Raw genomic sequence first — 18,180 nt, 5'->3', positions numbered from 1 at the left:
AACCGTTACAATTTATAATTAAGTGCAAATCCTTACATTTAAAAAAAATAGACTTTATTAAATGCATTACAACTAGCGCATCAGAAGCCCTAGTTAATAGTGAACAATTTTTTTTATCTATTTGAAAAAGAGATAAATAGTTGTACAATTACATCTAATATAAAGGGAGTAGGAGTGGGAGGGATTAAATTTACCAACGTTCCTAAATTTCATCAATAACAACCTGAAAACTCATTTTAACCTTTCAACCTTCTCAATCAACCCTCCTAACCTTTTTTATTAAAGCTCCATAAATTTCCAACCATCTCAAATTTATTTACTTTTCTTTTTATTATAATTATTAATGATATAAACAAAAATAATTAGTAATAATAAATTATAAATACTTTTAAACTAATTTGTAACAATTGTAACTATCACTTTATAACCCAATTTATAAGTAGTATAAAACTTCAAGGGTATTAACGAAAACTGAGTTATATTTTATAACCAGATAACAGATAGTGTAAATCTTCAGGGGTTAAAACAAAATTTTAGTTATTAAGTTGGTATTCGTCTTCTATATCTGCAGCAGAGTGTATATATAAATATATTGCACATGTTTTTTTTAAAGAAAAAATATTTAAAATCCGAGTGGCCCCATCCCAATGTTCAAATCACACACCCCCTCTCCATTTGTCACCACCGGGTTCGGAACCCTTCAACCATATCGCCGGGCAATAAAATCACAACCAGTGGCGGTGTTACCGTCGGTTTCCACCATAAATTCATCCAGCCCGGCTTCCACTCCTAGTCCCCTAAAATGTATTATTTTTTTTATCCACGTTATGTTTAACATTATCATATAATAACTAATGTATCAAAATTCGGATAACTGATTTGGTGTCTACTAAATGTTATACTCCATATTGATTAACACTAAACAGTATATCTATTTTATTTGGGTCGGATTTGTAGTTGGAGTTTTAATCTCTAAAGACAGAGATTAAGGGTTCGATCTTTATGTCACCAAGGCTAGAGGTATTTTTCTACCTTTGGTAAAATCTGGAATCAGTCTTTCTACCTTTAATAGTGGTAAAACTGTCTACATCTCGACTCCCCCCATACATCGTCAGAGATGGTATTGGGACCCAAAAACCCGTGAAAGACGACATTAGAGGTTACTTTATTATTACTATTCTTTGTACTAATCTATAAAAATTACTGTATTGCTTTATCTTTCTTAACACTTTTCAACACTCTCTCTCTCATAAAAATGTTCTCATATGAAATAACCATTTTACCTTTAGTGAATTAAATAATTATTTTACTTTTATTTATTAATTTAAACATTTCCACTTAAATATACCTAACCTTTAATAAACAATTTACAACACCATACTGCCGATATCACCACCATCGTTGGCGTATTGTGCGGGTAAAATGATAGATATTACTATATCATTAATGCCAAGGCTAATGAACAGTAGCTATTTTGTCTTTTTCTTCATTCTTAATATAAATATAATATATGACAATTATAAAACAAAAGTATGAATTGGTGGAATGGTTTGTGTGCTAGACTTTGGGGGTGGAGGTTGGTAGTTCGAAACTCTCTCCCCTTCAACACAATTCTTTTACTTTTTTTCTTTTGTTTTCTTATATTTTTTAGGTTTTACAAAATTATCCCTTTGTTTTTTCCTATTTATTTTTCACCCCTCTTATTTTTCCTCTTGCATTTTTGTGGTTTTTATCATTTCATATTTTTTAAGTTTTATTATATATATTTCGTTTATATGTTTTTGTAATGTTTTTACATTTAACAATTGCATCATATTTGTAACTTTTCATTTTGTGTTTTATATTTTCTTTTTTACTTTTTTAAGCATTTCTTTTGTCTTTTCTATTTTTACCACTTGGTTCTCTTATACCTTTTTTTTTATGTTCTTTTTGTTTTTCTTTTGTTTATTGGTGCTTATTATATATATTTTTTCGTCTTTTTTGTATTTTTTCTATAATGTATCATTTCGGGTTTTATGTCCTAACATTTGTTTTTCCATATACCTTTCTCACATTTGGCTTTTGTATTTTTTTTTATAAACTCGAAAATGTGGGATTCTAAAATATAATATGAACGCTGGCGTTTTCAATATTTCATATGTCATTAAACACACATTCTCACCATCAACTACATTTCTTACACGCCAAAGACATCCAGCTATGTGGCAAAACTTGTCACTGTCGCCGCCCAACGGACACGTATTGGTTTTTAGTTAAACGGTTATGGATACAATCTTAGTAATAACGTAATTGTAATAGTAAACTAAACTTGATAATAATTGAAGTCGTGCAACGCGCGACCCAAATTTCCTAGTTATTATTATTATTTAGTTTGGGAAAGAGGGACCAATACTTATTTCGTGTCGGACTAAAATTCCAGTAAATTGACCAGTAAACGATCAAATCTTGGCTTCAATCACAAGACTAAAGTTGCTTTTAACAATTAATATAATATACTAGTAATATAATAATACAAATGTACACTTTAATTAATCTCCTTCCTTCACCAATCTTCCCTCTTTATAGCTTGATATAATTTTCACATATATAGTTTCAAATATTAGATGGCCAATAATGGCCTAAAGCTTACCATATTCTTTGTATTCATTATAATCTATGAGTATTGGTCAAGCCATATAAACACACATATAGCTAACTTAACATATACTTCTAATGGTTCAAACCGTCTTATCAAAGATGTATTCATTTTAGCTGGTCAAAGCAACATGGCTGGACGAGGTGGGGTGATCAATGGAACCTGGGACGGATTAATCGTCCCAGAAATGAAACCGAAACCCGGAAAGATCCTACGGTTAGGCGGTAATCTAAGATGGGAAGATGCAAAGGAACCACTTCATTTTGATATTGACGTGAACAAGACGTGTGGTGTTGGGCCAGGGATGGCGTTTGCGAATGCATTGGTGAGAAGTGATCCACATCATTCTCGGGTTGTTGGGTTGGTGCCCTGTGCTATTGGAGGTAGTGGTATTGGTGAGTGGTCCCGTGGTGGTAGGCTTTATAAAAAGTTGGTAAAGAGGGCGGCTGTAGCGGTGCAAGGCGGGGGAGTGATTCGGGCCGTTTTGTGGTTCCAAGGGGAGAGGGACACAGTTAATTTAACTGATGCGCAATCGTATAAGGAGAATTTGCGTAATTTGTTTATTGACTTGAGAACAGATTTGAAGTCTCCTTTGCTACCTGTTATCCAGGTAAAATTAATTTTACGAATTTTATAATGGTATGATATTTTGATTAAATTATGTATAAATTTCTATGTTATGCAAATTATATAGTTCGATACTACAGAATATGATGAAAATGATTTGAATATAGAATTAATTAAACCGTATATAGTGGTTGGGGTCACTTGTTTAATCGGTCAACTTGCCGGGTCAATGCGTTTGGCCAACGGATTTCAAGTAATTTTTAAAGAAATTGTTATAATGTATGAGCATCAACTTCAAAAACAGTTAAAAAGAAAGTTAAGCTCACATGTGATAGCTGTGTTACATATATGGTTTGACATAGCACGAGGCGCACACACCGGATGCAAGGTAAACGAGTTTGGTGGGTGTCATGTTTAATACAATAGTAGTAGTAGTCGGATAAATTACAAGAAAAAGACTAAAAGCCGCCTTAAAATAGGATGTACTTTGCTTAAAGATTTATTTTATGTACTACGAGTATAAACAATTAGTATCACTAAGTTTTATAAGTACTTTTTGTATGCAATTGGTGACGTGAACAAGTGGTACCTCATTAAATTAAACTTTGAGTCTTGTTTTTATTCTGTTGATCATTATATGATTCTATATCCATTTTTTTTTATTCTGTTGATCATTATATGATTATACATGTTTTTCATAAATTGATTGACAGGTTGCTCTGGCCTCTGGTGAAGGACCTTTTGAAGAAACGGTAAGAGAAGCTCAACTTGGAATGCGGCTTCCAAATGTAGTGACAGTAGACGCAAAGGGACTCCAACTGCAACCAGATGGGCTTCACCTCAGCACCCATGCCCAAGTTCAGGTTGGAGAGATGTTGGCTCATGCAATTTTACAATCTAATTGTTCTCGTTAGTTTATCGTATACAGTCGTCGTGAATATCATTATTTTGTTATACACATTTATATGTGCATAGTTCTTCTTTTCATTATTGGAAAAATATATACCCCATTCACGTGGTTTAGAGAGAATAAACAAATATCTATTTTCGAATGCATGTATAAGAATAGAATTTCATGCACAATCAGAACACTTAATTGTCTTTCTTTAATATGTTGTTGGATGTGAAATAAATGATGGGAGATGTTGAACATGTGCTCGATTTGATCCTGGTTTTCAAATCTGTGAAGCAATGGCTAGGGACATCGTTAGAGTTGTCTATGGCCAATTTGTTTTTTGGTTCAAAGAGTTTTTCTACCTCAAGGAGGTGGTAAGTGGTAACCAGGAATGTGAATCGTGGATAGGGGTATGTATACTGTGTTCGTTTGGATTTAACTACTTAATGTGATAGATTGGTCGTCTTCTTTTCACACTACTGCTCCAAACATTCCTAAAAGCCGCATACAAGTGATACAACCCAAATAATTTTTAGCTTCCAAATCGCATCGGAAGGCCAATTGCAGACAAGGTGCGTGGATGGGCCATTCAAAGACTTAGGATCCAAAATCACCGTATTTCCGGGTCAACTTCAACAGGGCTTATAACGGGCCGCCTTATTCCATTATCTTTCCCGTTTCTGCTGGCCCAATTTCCATAATTTTGATTTTTGACATTGACACATATCCCATTTATGCCAGATTCTTTTGTATGTTTGTAAGGCAATTGTGCCAGAATTAATTTATTGGATACCCATTTTTATATGTGTATATAAGAACACATATATAGCGATGACATGACACTTAACGGAAGACTGCTGTTAAAACTAACGACGTTTCCTTTAATGCGAATTTTTTTAAAAATAGGATCCTTTAATTAGACCAAAACTAAATAAGTTTTCTTTAATAAGAAATTAGTGTAAAAAGGTTAACTTTTTATGGATTATTATTCTCTTTAATAAAAGAAGATTCTTAAAAATTCCTGCAATTTTTAAGTTCCTAATATAACCTTTCGATATGAGGCTGTTAGAAACCTAAGTTGGGTGAAAAACCCCTCACATACATTTTTTTAAACCATAAAAATAATGGGGGGCCAAACATTTATTCAAAATATTAAAATATTGGTATGTGAGGGATTTTTCACCCAAGTTAACCTAACAGCCTCATACTTACTTTTCTCTTTCTTTATCTCTCTGTCTCTCTCTATATATGTGTGTGTGACTTGATTATTCTAATACAATTGCTTAAATAAATCAAAATATGACAAACACTTGGTGATGACCAACATATTATAACTTACTATACATGTAAAAACATTTCATTAAGAAGCTATGAAATCCCCGTGCTCGTGATGTATGTATGATACGTTAATTAGTAAAAGAAGGTATGAAATCCCCAGGCTCTTTTAATTACCAACATTTTAAAACTTAGTATATAGAAAAACATTTCATTAAAAATATGTGTATTGTCAATTTCCTATTTCCACACAGCAGGGGGAAAAAAATTCATCAAGGATTAAGCAAACTTACAACCTAAAATCGTTAATTAAATTAAAGTAACATACACAGAAACAAAATCACTCATGTTCATAGTAGTCATTATCTTCATCAGCTACTTGATCATGTACGTAGCAGCATATCGACTACCTGCCTCATGGTCGGTCTTGCATCTTTATCTTCCTCCAAGCAACGTAAAGCCAACTTGATAACAACTTCCATTTTACTTGTGTCGTATTTTCCTTGAACAGTAGAGTCTACAACATCTCTGATCCATCCATTCTTTCCATCGGCTGCTATCATCTTTTCTGCCACCCAGCTATCTAGCCTTCCCTTCGACCCTAAATTTTGGTCATCTGCTCGGATTTTACCTGTTATCATTTCCAACATCACAACCCCATAGCTATATACATCAACTTTTGAAGTTATCGGTTGATTAAGAAACAACCATTCCGGAGCCATGTAACCTCTTGTTCCTCTGGCTTTTGTGAACTCCTTATGGGTTACATCTCTGTCCAGTAGCTTGGAAAGGCCAAAATCCGCGACTTTTGGACTGAAATTGCTGTCAAGTAATATATTATGAGGCTTAACATCGCAATGCAAAACCCATTCCAAACATTCTTCATGTAGATAAGCTAGACCTTTTGCAGTACCAACTGCAATGTCAAACCTCTTAGCCCAATCCAGTTTATTGGTTTGTAGGTTTTGAGCTAGTGACCCGTTTTCCATGTACTCGTAAACCAACATTCTGTGTTTTCTTTCAACACAATATCCCCATATGTCTATCAAGTTCATGTGATTAATCCTTCCAAGGGTACTTATCTCGGCTAGAAGTTCTGCTTCACCTTGGTTGTTATCAAATTCCTTGAGAACTTTGATAGCTGCAACCCGATTGTCAGGCAATATTCCTTTGTACACAATGCCACCACCTCCTCTTCCTAACTCTTTGCTGAAATTATCAGAGGCTTTCTTTAATTCCGCATAGCTGAATCTCTGAAATCCTTGCACCGTCTGGAGATAACCCTGTCTTCGTGTTTTCAATGGATTTCGGGTTTTGTAGAAGAAGCAGATAATGCAAACGATCTCCAATGCACCAAATATATATGTAAATAGCTTCATGAACTTGAGTGACTCGTTTTTAGGGTTCTTTACATAGGCCCTGTCGAGTTTGATTGTTGATTTCTCGCTACACGTTAAACTGAATTCCTGAACCGCCATATTGTTATTTGTTTGTAGAGAAATACTTTTGGGCACCTTTAGATACATAGTACCATTTCTCACCGTACCGAACCCATTTATTAACTTAAATTTAGCGTAACAGGAATAAAAGCCTTGTATATCGAAGTTAAAAAGGAACCCTTTGCAGTTGCAGATACTTGCACACACTTTTTTACATTGATCAAGTGTTGTGTTGGGAACAAATCTAGCATCGTAACCATAGAAGTCATAATTAGGAAATGCTACGTAGTTATCCTCATCATTTCCACATAATGTTGTATTGAATACCGGTGCACAACCGTATGACCAATCTGTTTGATTAATCATCTGGTGATTAGGTAAACAAGAACATTTCCTACCATGAGTAGGACTGATAGAACATGTACTATTCTCTCCACATATCCCTTGAACTTGACAAGTATCAGAAATAGCCTGCCAGGTAACTTTCCAAACTCCTTTGATCTCATCTAGACTATAGGCCCGTAAATTACCATCGACATCCATAGTCAACCTTCTAACTAACACATCTTCAGCGTCTGATGTATTGAAGAACAGACTATCACTTGATACGAAATGACCAGATGAATCGAGGACTGCAGTCCTTCTGGGCGCCCATGTGCTCCTACCAGAAACCCATGCAGTTTGCTGAGGATCTGGCCAATATGTGCCTGCTATTTTTGGCCCATTATAGACAAGTCTAAGGACATTATCATTATCAAAAAACAGCTTGTAGAAGCCTTGAGAGAAACTAGTAGAACTTCTTGAAGATACAAGTGTAGTATCTTTGGTGAATGGTTGAAGGGGGAGAAGGGTGTCTGTTGGTGAGTCAAAGCTTTGCCAGATGGTTTCGTTATCTTGATTTTGAAGAAAAAGGTTTCCGGTATTATTTAGCATCAACTGAGCAGATTTTGATGAGTCAATAATACCTGCGGTCCAAACGGGCAAAGGTTGGTCTGCATCGGTCAACATCAGATTTCCGGTTTTTAACAAGGAAAGCTTTGAACGCTTTCCATTAACTGGTACATCTCGGTTGGCCATCCAAACCGCGGTATAACTTCCATCCGAGAGAGGTTTTGTGTACCATATTGAGAAACAATAAGCATTTTCCCCGACTTTATAAAATCCGGCAGTGAAAATGCCATTGGGTGAGATCAAAAAGTCATCTTGGTTCTCCACCGAGAGAAATGAACCCGGTTGTAATACCGAGGATCGTGAAGGAGAAATAGGAGAAGAAAACAACAATGGTGCTAATAAAGAAAATGATAGTAAACCAAGCACATGGAAAAGAAATGGTAGAGCCATTGAGAACAAGTTTATATGTCAAGTGTGTAAGTTACATGACATATATATACAAATCTACAAGTGTGTGATCTAGCTATTTTTTTTACCATCATGCGCACAGTCTTCAGTCCATGGTCAAAATGAGAATGAATAAATTAATCTTATTCTACTACTGAATGCTTGTATTTTCTTTGATGCACCGTTGGCACCACCTTTTTTTTTTTTTTTTTTGGTTTCGTTGGTTCGTTTTGTTTGGATAACCAAGTATGTATAAGTGAAGAGGGAGAGAAGAAGGGTGGCGTCTTGGGTGAGGTGATGATATATATTTGTATGTGTATATAACAAGGTGATGTATGAAATAAAGGGCTGTACATGTTATTGGCTGAAGTTTGTCAATTTAAATATACTGGCGTATAATATACTGATGAAGGAAGATCGAGAAGAGAATATTATGGGGGAAATATGCACATCATGGAGAATTGAGGCTCTTCAAGGTTATTAATTAAACTTCAATTGGTGTGGCCTAATGGTCGTAAAGTCTTGAGTATGAGCCGAGCGTTAGTTGTGAGTTACATAAAACTCATGAGTTTAATTATGAGTAATGAGTTATGAGAGGTGGTACCAATATCATGAATTATGATCGACAAATAGAATAAAAAAAATATACAGTAATAAAAAATCAAACGGGGCACATTCATTTATATTCATGTTATATAGCTGACACAATCAATAATGTAGTAGTTGTTTATTTATATGAGTACGTATGCTAAATCTTGTAAAAAATCACTTTACTAGCTAATTTTTTAATAATATGATTGATTTTAATCAGATGTCATGATTATTTTTATGACACTTGATAATATAAAAAAAGATAAAATTAGAAAAATAATTAGCTGATTCTCCAATATATTAAATAGATTACTAGAGGGTATATATGTAATGATGTGGTTGTGACCCTTCCCAGTACTTGATAACCTCAAAAACATTATGCTACCATCTTAATTTCTTCACCAAAAATGCATACATAAACATAAGTATTTTGAAAATATTCTATCGAGCAATAATATATCTTTCTAATTCATACTCTAACTACATGATGATATTTGATAAAAGTAAAAGTTGATATTAGAAAGGAAAAAAAAAAATAACATAACAATGAAATGCATATCATATTTTTGTAATTTTAGGAGAAATGTTTTGCATTTATTTATATCTTTTAGTTATTAACTTACTAGTTACTACTACAGCACTACTTGATTCTCCTGATGAAGTCAAACTTCTCATTTTGATGTTGTATTTTATTGCTGAGATGATGCCCTTATCCCATCATTCCCTTGTGCACTTTATGATCTCATGATTAATTTTTCTTTTCTGATCACACGCAACACTCGCAAAGAAAACAAAACGGGCAAAAAATTCCGTGATACTCAGGTAGACAAAAATAAACAATTTCGGGTTGAGACAAATTGATTTGGGTCTAAAAGGAGTTACAGAGACTAACACACTTAATAAATGGGGCCAAGAACTACTGCCTATTTCCATGAAAAAGGGTTACTAATCACACATTCATACAGTCAACCAGATAACTTTAAGAAGTGCACAAACGGGCTTAAGGCCGAGCCCAGGATCAGGTCCGGCCCAAAAAATCCAGCCCAAAATATGGAACTGGTGGCAAGTCAATTTATATATTTTTTTCAATATATTTGTGTAGGTAAATAATTTGGTATTTTCATCTTCTCTTATAGCAAAACTTTATATATAAGAAAATAAAAATAATATATAGTGGTTTGGTCCACGGTTTTTAGTAAAGTTAGGAGTAAACCACGAATATAGCCATGAAGCTCCTGATGAAATTCAAAGGCCCAATTGCACAATTCAAAAATGTTTTTATTTTGTTTTCACGAGTTTAAAGATACAAATAACACAACAATTGTTGGTGGCTTCTACTCATACATTTAAAATAGCTAGATTAATATTATAGGCAAAGTTTCTTTTATAGTGAAACGTCTATAATTAATTAGTGTCGAGAGTGAGATACTTTATTAATTAGTAAGTTATTAATTTACTGAGTGTTAATTATCATTTGTTTTTTAAGTTGGGTCTGAACAAATTTTTAATTTTATCGAGATGTTAATTTATTAAATATTAATTTTTAAAGGTTTAACTTATTTACTTGGTTAGAGTACTATGTTGAGTAATTCGCTTTCAAAAACATAGATATCACGTTATATCTCGTACGTGTACTCCACAATTTATTAGTAGCAAAATATGGATGTGAATATTCATTAATTTTCACAATTCCCGTGTGTTACTCAGGCAAGGACTTAATTGACAACCACAATTTTGAGGCTCTAATAATAAAAAGTTAATCAATTAATTTAATAAAATAATCAACGATACAAATTAATCTCAAAAACCAACATAATCCCTAATACTTGTAATCAACATTATAACACCGGCCACTACGCAATTGAATGATTTTCTTCTACTTCCATATATAGATGATCTAATTAGTGCCCAAATGCATGGTGGTAACTCAATGTCCCTTCCCTCCGGGACTCGGACCCGAGTTCTTAATGTTCCCAAGAGATTCAATATTAGGAGATCCATGTCCTTTTCCACCTGCACTTGGACCCGAATTCTTATTATTTCCAAAAATATTATCATTCGTCATGTTGTGTCCTTTTCCTCCTGGACTAGGACCCGAATTCTTGACATCTCCAAAAGAAATAGTCGTGGGAAACTCGTGTCCATGTCCTCCACCACTTGGACCCGAGTTCTTAATGTTACCAAGAGATTCAATATTGGGAGATCCATGTCCTTTTCCACCTGGACTTGGACCGGAGTTCTTCCTATTTCCAAGAGTAACATCATTAGTGAACTTGTGGCCATTTCCTCCGGGACTCGGGCCTGAGTTTTTGATATTCCCAAAAGAAACGGTAGTTGGAAACTCATGTCCTTTTCCTCCATCACTTGGGCCTGAGTTTTTAATGTTACCAAGAGATTCGATATTAGGAGATCCATGTCCTTTTCCACCTGGACTTGGACCGGAGTTCTTCCTATCTGCAAGAGTAATATCATTAGTGAACTCGTGCCCATTTCCCCCGGGACTAGGGCCTGAGTTCTTGATATTCCAAAAAGAAATAGCATTGGGAAACTCGTGTCCTTTTCCTCTTCCACTAGGACCCCCGCCGCTTTTAATAGATGCAAGACTAAATGCATCCATTGCATTGCTTCTAATTGCATCATCAGAGCAGCCAATAGATATTTCGACATTGATTGGCCGTGCCACTATGTTTAAAATAAATGAGGTCAGAAGCAAAAAAAGACCGATGTTAAAATAGTAGTTCTGGGCCATTACTAGCAAGCTAATTAACTTTGTAATGGAAATGAAAGTGAGATGGGAAATAGCTCGATTACTAATTTGAAGCTTCAAGATGTCGTCGTTTCGATAATCGGACAATGGAATTTGAGATCGAGAAGAAGAAGAAGAAGAAATTGTGTGTGTGTTGTAAAATTGGCAAGATGATGAAGCTATTTATACGAGTTATGCATGCATGCAAAAGTGTAAAGAGACATGGTCCCCTGTCAAAGGAAGAAAATTCTTGGACTTAAATAGAAAACGTGGGTGAATAGAGATTTGAATATAAGGGTATTGTGGGGGTGAAGCCGCCAATATTCCACATTCCGGAAAAGAACTATTGGCTTCCAACTTCTGCTTTAATGAATTCAATGCAATGTAACTACCTAGGTGACTGTTTGGGAGACATGTTATTATATTACATGACGAAGTCAAATATTATATTACTATTTTATTTCCAATTCGAAATTAATTAACGAAAGATTTGTACCGATTAAGAAAATCCAAATTGCCTGCTTTGTCTCTTTTAGCCTTTTTGTCACCCACGAAATACTACGTAGTTGATTACGCAAAATTGCAAATTATTTTTAACTTTACATGTTCTCAAATGAAATGTTCTCGTCTAGGTTAACTTGAGTAGTATTTTGTGTTAATTCCCTAAGATCATTCTCGTAAACTCCATATTTCAATTTCATTTTTGGCAACATTAGTTAGTTTGATCGAGTTCCGCTTTTATATTAATTAATTTGAATGGAAAATCACTCACACAACATTGGAATTTTTTGAAACAGTCGTTTTTCAAATGTGTTTTGTCAAACAAGTTTTCGAAAAAAAAATTATACAATAGGGTAAACCGGTAATGCAAATACCGGTTTCGAATTTTTGGCTCGAAACCAGTATTTGCATTACCGGTTTCAGGAAAATTAAGTACATTTGAAGCCGGTATTATTTGCATTACCGGTTTCAGACTTTGCAGAGTGATGTGACAAGCCACAGTACGAATGATGACCACTATAGTTGACCTTCGCACCAATTTTGAAACTGGTATTTCGATTACTGGTTTCGAATCTAATATATATATATATATATATATAATTCAGGTGTTTATAGCATTTGTAACATAAACATTTTTGAAGCATTTGTTTATTTAAACAAAACTTATGGCTTATTCATCGTCATCTGACCCATCATCACCTCCTACGGTAACATTTCATGCATTGAAAGCGCAATGTAAAGAGGATATAGACGACGGGTATGAACTTTACCACAAAATTAATTATTGTAGGCTTCTTATAGAACAAAGAAAGCTCGAGCATAAGAAGATTGACAAAAAAAATCGACTTCGCGACATATTATAAATTGCAAGCTGATGACGGTTTCAGTTAAAAAGTTTATGTAGTATTTTGAATATGTATTATTCTTATCTAAGTTTATGTATTATTATTATCTAAGTTTTATATCGTTATTTTGAGTATGTATTATTTTAATGTAAGTTTTTTATTGACCTTGTTCTTTTTTATAAAATATCGATTAAAAAAAAACATTATGAAAAACAGATATTCGTTAATAAAAACATAAAAAAATGTACAGATATTTATTAATAAAAACAAAATAAAAAAATACATAATATAACCTATCTTTGAACCCCCGTTCCACATCCTGGTCGATCGGTACGAACTCAGCGACTTCTTCGCGGCTCCACATTTTGTTGTTGTCATTGTCGTGGTTCTTCCTCTCTTCTTCTTCTTCTTCGTCTTTTCCTTCGTCATTTCCCAGATTTGTAACTAGCTGTTGGGAAGAACTTGGATTAAGAGAGAAGTCTTGCATCGGATAAGGATAGATGTTTCGTACCGGTTGACCAGTTCCGTAAAGATCATATGCAAAATAATTTGAAGGGATATCGAATAGATTAAGTGGTGGTGCATTCGGGGTATAATAATTCGGGTTTTGGGAGGTACCCGCGAAGAAGTTACCCGGGAACATTTGTTGGGTTGCTGAAGTTGAGGCTCCAGCTTGTAAGTTACCCGGTTGGTAACTTTGAAACCCCGAATTTGGTGACGGCCTAAACACAGTTTGGGTATTCAAACCGGAAGGACCACCACCCCAATTAGAAGGACCAGCACCAGAACTGGAAGGACCACCACCTTGATAATTTTGGGAGGGAGGCATTTGAAATGGTTGTGACTCAGGAAACGACCAATTTTGAGACATATAATTCATACGTTCTTCCTGTTGAGTGAAAGAAAATGCCTCCCTCGGTATTGTTCTAAAATCCGCAAACAAATGACTTATCTGCGGATTTGCTTCTTGATGTAGACGAGCTCGTTCGTCTACCTGTATCAAACCCTCTTACTGCGTACATTTAAATATTAGTAACTTTTTAATATTAATTAGTATCAAGTTTTATTTAACAAAAAATATACTTACATAAAACTTTTGGGTAGCCCCCCAAAGAGGGTATTGGCCTGGAGGCTGTTCCTGGCCGGGTTTACCGACTGTTAAGATGGTACGCTCTAGATACCACTGCATATAACCATCCGCAAAGGTGGTCCCTCGGTCTCCTTGGTGGATCCGCTGCTATCGGTTGTCCCACTGGTCGATATAGTCGGCGTGTTTTACACCCCAATCGACCACATTAGGTCTCCCCTTTCGGATTTTGATAAGGGACTTATGAACAGTTGGTTCCAACAAACCAAAATTAGATGGAACATTTTGTATCAACCCAAACTATCTAGCAACTCTATGTGGTAAATGAACCTCCACCTCATCCCAAAAGACCAAGGGACCCATATATCTCCATATGTTTCGACCAGTCTTACAACTCAAGGGGAGTAGGTTGATGAACTGGCTATACGGAGTCCATTCGAACTGCATTAATTAAAAAGTATTAAAAGGTATTAATTTTTATAACTTACAAATTAATAAGTACATAAAATATTAAACGTATTAAATAGTATTAAAGAGTATATTAATTATTACCTGGTCATGCGTGAGCGCATTGAAAAAAGATCGGTACGAACTTAGACAGTGTGCCGGTGTATGAAGATTTAAGTGGTCTCCAAACCACTTGTTTGCTAAACAAGTTTGGTAAGCATACGGACTATCTCTTTCCTCTTTGACTGGTGTCACGCGTGGGGCAATGTGTGGGAATCTTTCCCACGCCCAATACTGCAACAACAACAACAAAGGCCAGTCAATGCTTTTTCTATCAGGCCAAGTCCCCTTAGACAGGTTCTATACAAACAACAAAGAGTTGTTGAACCCCAGCTCCTTCGTCGTTCTTTGCTCAGGTCTCCCAGGTTCCTCAACAATTTCAAACTAACATCATAGGTGTTAGGATCAAGAAAAAGCTTCGCACCAATCATAGCTAGAATAATCCTTCTAGCCATGAATAGACACTCCTGCTCATCTTCCTCGTCGAACCTGACAAAACTAATGTATCCGACCGTTGCTCAAGTTGTCATGATCATGTTCATCTGTAGGGAAAAAACCCAAATACTCCAGACACAAACTATTCCAATAATCTGCATTTCGGGTTTCTGAAACCCACTCACCAGTCACCACTGGTCCCTGTATGGGTAAACCCCATATCACCTGCACATCTTGTAAGGTGACAGTCGCTTCACCGATAGGAAGGTGAAACGTGTTGGTTTCCGGACGCCATCTCTCCACCAACGCGTTGATCAAAGGATGATCAAGTTGGCAAATAGATGCCTTGAAGAACTGGAAAAACCCAACATTCCTGATATGGTCAACAACTTTGCCAGGCACACCATCCAGCATTACTCTAAATAGCCCTCCATCACCTTTTCTACAACGTGGCACTATTACATTATGGTCATGGGAGATGTTGTATGAGCGATGATCATCTGGAGCTTGTAACCACAACAACTCTGGGTTTCTAAAAACACAGCTAACATTAACGGATGTCATTTTTTATTATGAAAATACTGCTTTTGTTGATTATAAATGAGTGAGATATTTGCTAGTAGAGAACTACGTAAGAAACTTTGAAGCTTTTCTCCATGGGTCTTAGTCTAATTAACAAAAGCGCATGCATGCCCCGTTTGCAACTTGGTATACTACCAGCCGGTAAAGTATTTTAGACTTTAATTGAAGAAGGTTTTCAATACAATGGTACGTGTCGGTGGTTGATAATGGTTAGAGGTCGTGAATTGTGATCACTGTTATATGAGGACGTACATTTCAAAAAAAAAAAAATCACTAATAATACGGAGTAATAAAAATGTCTTTGTGTCTTTCGGGGTTCGATCTGTGTCTCTGTGTCTAAGCTAGTGAAATTATTCTTACTCAAAATCACGGCGTAATTCTTATTATCTACCAAAATGACTATATATATTACGTACATACGAATATATTTTTAGAGAGTAGACATGGTACTGGTTTCCAACTTTCCATGCATCCTCATCAATCACTATGATCAAAGGATATATCCATATATGAGCTAATTTGCCCCCTCATTAACCGCAATATAATGGTTCTCCGAATCTATACCAATTTCTATATGTTTTAATTTTTCTTATCAACAGAGAGTTATAAAACAAAATCTAACACGAAATTCAATTCCCCCTCTTGGTTTATTTGCAGTCTTATTATTCATAAGACCGCAATATTTCCTACGAATTGAAATCTTTCTTCAGGAAAGTTATAAATCAAAATAAAACACTAAATTAAATTTAGTATAGACCAATATGTATGAATTGAACGTTGGTATAAACTTTAGTACAGAGAATGAAGTTAATTTCTACATGTGAGCATCAACAGGAATTTAAACTAATTGTAAGACAATTGTATGCAAGATTAATTTAACTATTTAAAAGAACTATTACAATTCGTACACGGACTAAAAGCTACGTACTATATATTATGCCATAGATATGTATATAAATAATCAAGAAATAATTTTTAAAAAGATACAAGATTAGTATATAAAACCAAGAATAAATAATCGATTACTAATTCCTACGTTTCGGTAAAACTGAACAACATATATAGATATATACACTCCGTACGTACATATAGCTAGTAAACGATTTACGTACATTGTTTATATATTTCGGTAGAAGTATATATAAATGTTATATTATATTGGTAATTAATTAATTAATGTCCCCTTCCTCCTGGACTTGGACCAGAGTTTTTTATCTCTCCAAAAATATTATCATCGGTCTCACTACGTCCCTTTCCTCCCGAACTAGGACCAGAGTTCTTGATACTCCCAATAGAACTTGCAGTTGGGAAACCATGCCCCTCTCCGTTACTAGGACCACCCCCGATTTTAATACCAGAAAGGCTAAAAATAATGTTCATGTTATATGGACTCGCATCCTCTACCGGGGATTTGGTAACACTAATTGGTCGAGCCACTATAGCATGGCTTGATGAAAGGACAAGTAGAATAAGAACCATGGTGATACAATATAATTTATGACTTCTGGCCATTAATAACGTAATTAATTTAGTTTTGATGAGAATCGAATTGAAATGAGAAAAGCTACTACGTACTTCTGGAAGAATTTTACAACTTGAAGTATATATAACTACGGATGCTCTAGCTTAGATGAAAGAAAGAAAGAATTGATGTTGTTAGTGTAAAACTATCATGAAGATGTATGTATTTATATTTAGTTATGCATGCATGCAAAAGTGGCCAGAAGTTGGTCACGAAACTACTCTAATAAAACACGTGACCATATAAAATAGAAATTCAAACAAAAGGGATGATGAATGAAGTCGCCAATCTACATTTTTTAAAAAATTTTCGACCATAGAAAGAAAGGCTGTGGAAACATCCATTGTGGAAACATCTATTATTTTAGTCGTCAACAAAAGATACATTTGAAGTAACTAGCTACTCATAGAAAGTTAGAAACAATATTGTAATTAGTAAGTTTACTAATTATGGTATAGTTCATAATTAGCCATTGACTGCGGTCACTTTTAATTAGCTCTTTAATTAGTTAATTAGGTGATCCACATATATATATGCGTAGTTGCTTATGTAATACTCCGTATTATCGAGACTACTAGAAAAGTAATTCCACTTTCTCATTCTTTCCATGATCCTTCAGTTAATTAATGTTACATTTTCGTAATATCGTGTCATATTTACTAATTAGATTAAAAATCAGTAGTAATTATTTGAAAAGTTGATCAAAGGCGTTCTATATATATTGCTTAATTAATTTGAAAGACTTTTGGAAGGAAATTCGGTTTTGACTACCCGTCTCTCTCTATACATTTCTTCCATCTTTCCATTAAAAATCTTCGTTTGAAAAGTACATATATGTTAAGGTAGTAGTTTGAGTCCGAACTCGATCACTAAAGGTACAAATTAAGTATTGCCTTAGTTGGAACAGCACAAACGTCACTAATTATATTGGACAACTTTGAATGAATTAATCATCTTGGATTTATTAATCTTTATATTTTGTATTTTTGTTGCATAGTGGAACCAGTCAATGTCATTCCATATACTGCTTCATTTTTATGTTGGCTATGTTGATATTGGACTCAAAATTTCGTAGCATATAGTGTAAATTAATTTGGTGATTTGTATGTTATTCTAATCATGAATAAGTTTACTTATGGTTTCCTAGGATATATATAGTCAATTGTCAGTTTTCCTCAGTTGACGCGTCTCCAGAACATTATTCTCTCATTTCTA

At 34.7% G+C, this 18,180-nt stretch overlaps 3 protein-coding genes across 3 annotated transcripts; 1 reads left to right on the top strand and 2 right to left on the bottom strand.

Annotated features, from left to right (window-relative positions):
• Positions 1 to 2,551: 2,551 nt before the first annotated feature.
• LOC122589727 (probable carbohydrate esterase At4g34215) lies at positions 2,552 to 4,282 on the top strand. Its single transcript, XM_043762054.1, has 2 exons — positions 2,552 to 3,245; positions 3,916 to 4,282. The coding sequence occupies exons 1-2, from the start codon at positions 2,604 to 2,606 to the stop codon at positions 4,114 to 4,116; spliced, it is 843 nt and encodes a 280-aa protein (XP_043617989.1). The 5' UTR covers positions 2,552 to 2,603; the 3' UTR covers positions 4,117 to 4,282.
• Positions 4,283 to 5,755: 1,473 nt separating this feature from the next.
• LOC122588229 (putative receptor protein kinase ZmPK1) lies at positions 5,756 to 8,152 on the bottom strand. The gene has a single exon (XM_043760351.1). The coding sequence runs from the start codon at positions 8,150 to 8,152 to the stop codon at positions 5,756 to 5,758; it is 2,397 nt and encodes a 798-aa protein (XP_043616286.1).
• A 2,419-nt stretch (positions 8,153 to 10,571) lies between these two features.
• On the bottom strand, positions 10,572 to 11,394 carry LOC122586316 (heavy metal-associated isoprenylated plant protein 33-like). The gene has a single exon (XM_043758316.1). It carries the CDS (start codon positions 11,355 to 11,357, stop codon positions 10,668 to 10,670), a length of 690 nt encoding a protein of 229 aa, XP_043614251.1. The 5' UTR covers positions 11,358 to 11,394; the 3' UTR covers positions 10,572 to 10,667.
• Positions 11,395 to 18,180: the final 6,786 nt, after the last annotated feature.

Source organism: Erigeron canadensis, chromosome 2, assembly GCF_010389155.1.
Source record: "Erigeron canadensis isolate Cc75 chromosome 2, C_canadensis_v1, whole genome shotgun sequence".
Lineage (NCBI taxonomy): Eukaryota > Viridiplantae > Streptophyta > Magnoliopsida > Asterales > Asteraceae > Erigeron > Erigeron canadensis.
Note: the sequence above shows the minus strand (reverse complement) of the source record. Positions and strands in the feature narration are given on the sequence as shown.

Coding starts and splice junctions, on each gene's coding strand:
- LOC122588229 (XM_043760351.1), bottom strand. CDS start 8,152: ATGGCTCTACCATTTCTTTTCCATGTGCTTGGTTTACTATCATTTTCT.
- LOC122589727 (XM_043762054.1), top strand. CDS start 2,604: ATGGCCAATAATGGCCTAAAGCTTACCATATTCTTTGTATTCATTATA. Junction 3,246..3,915: donor CTTTGCTACCTGTTATCCAG/GTAAAATTAATT, acceptor ATTGATTGACAG/GTTGCTCTGGCCTCTGGTGA.
- LOC122586316 (XM_043758316.1), bottom strand. CDS start 11,357: ATGGATGCATTTAGTCTTGCATCTATTAAAAGCGGCGGGGGTCCTAGT.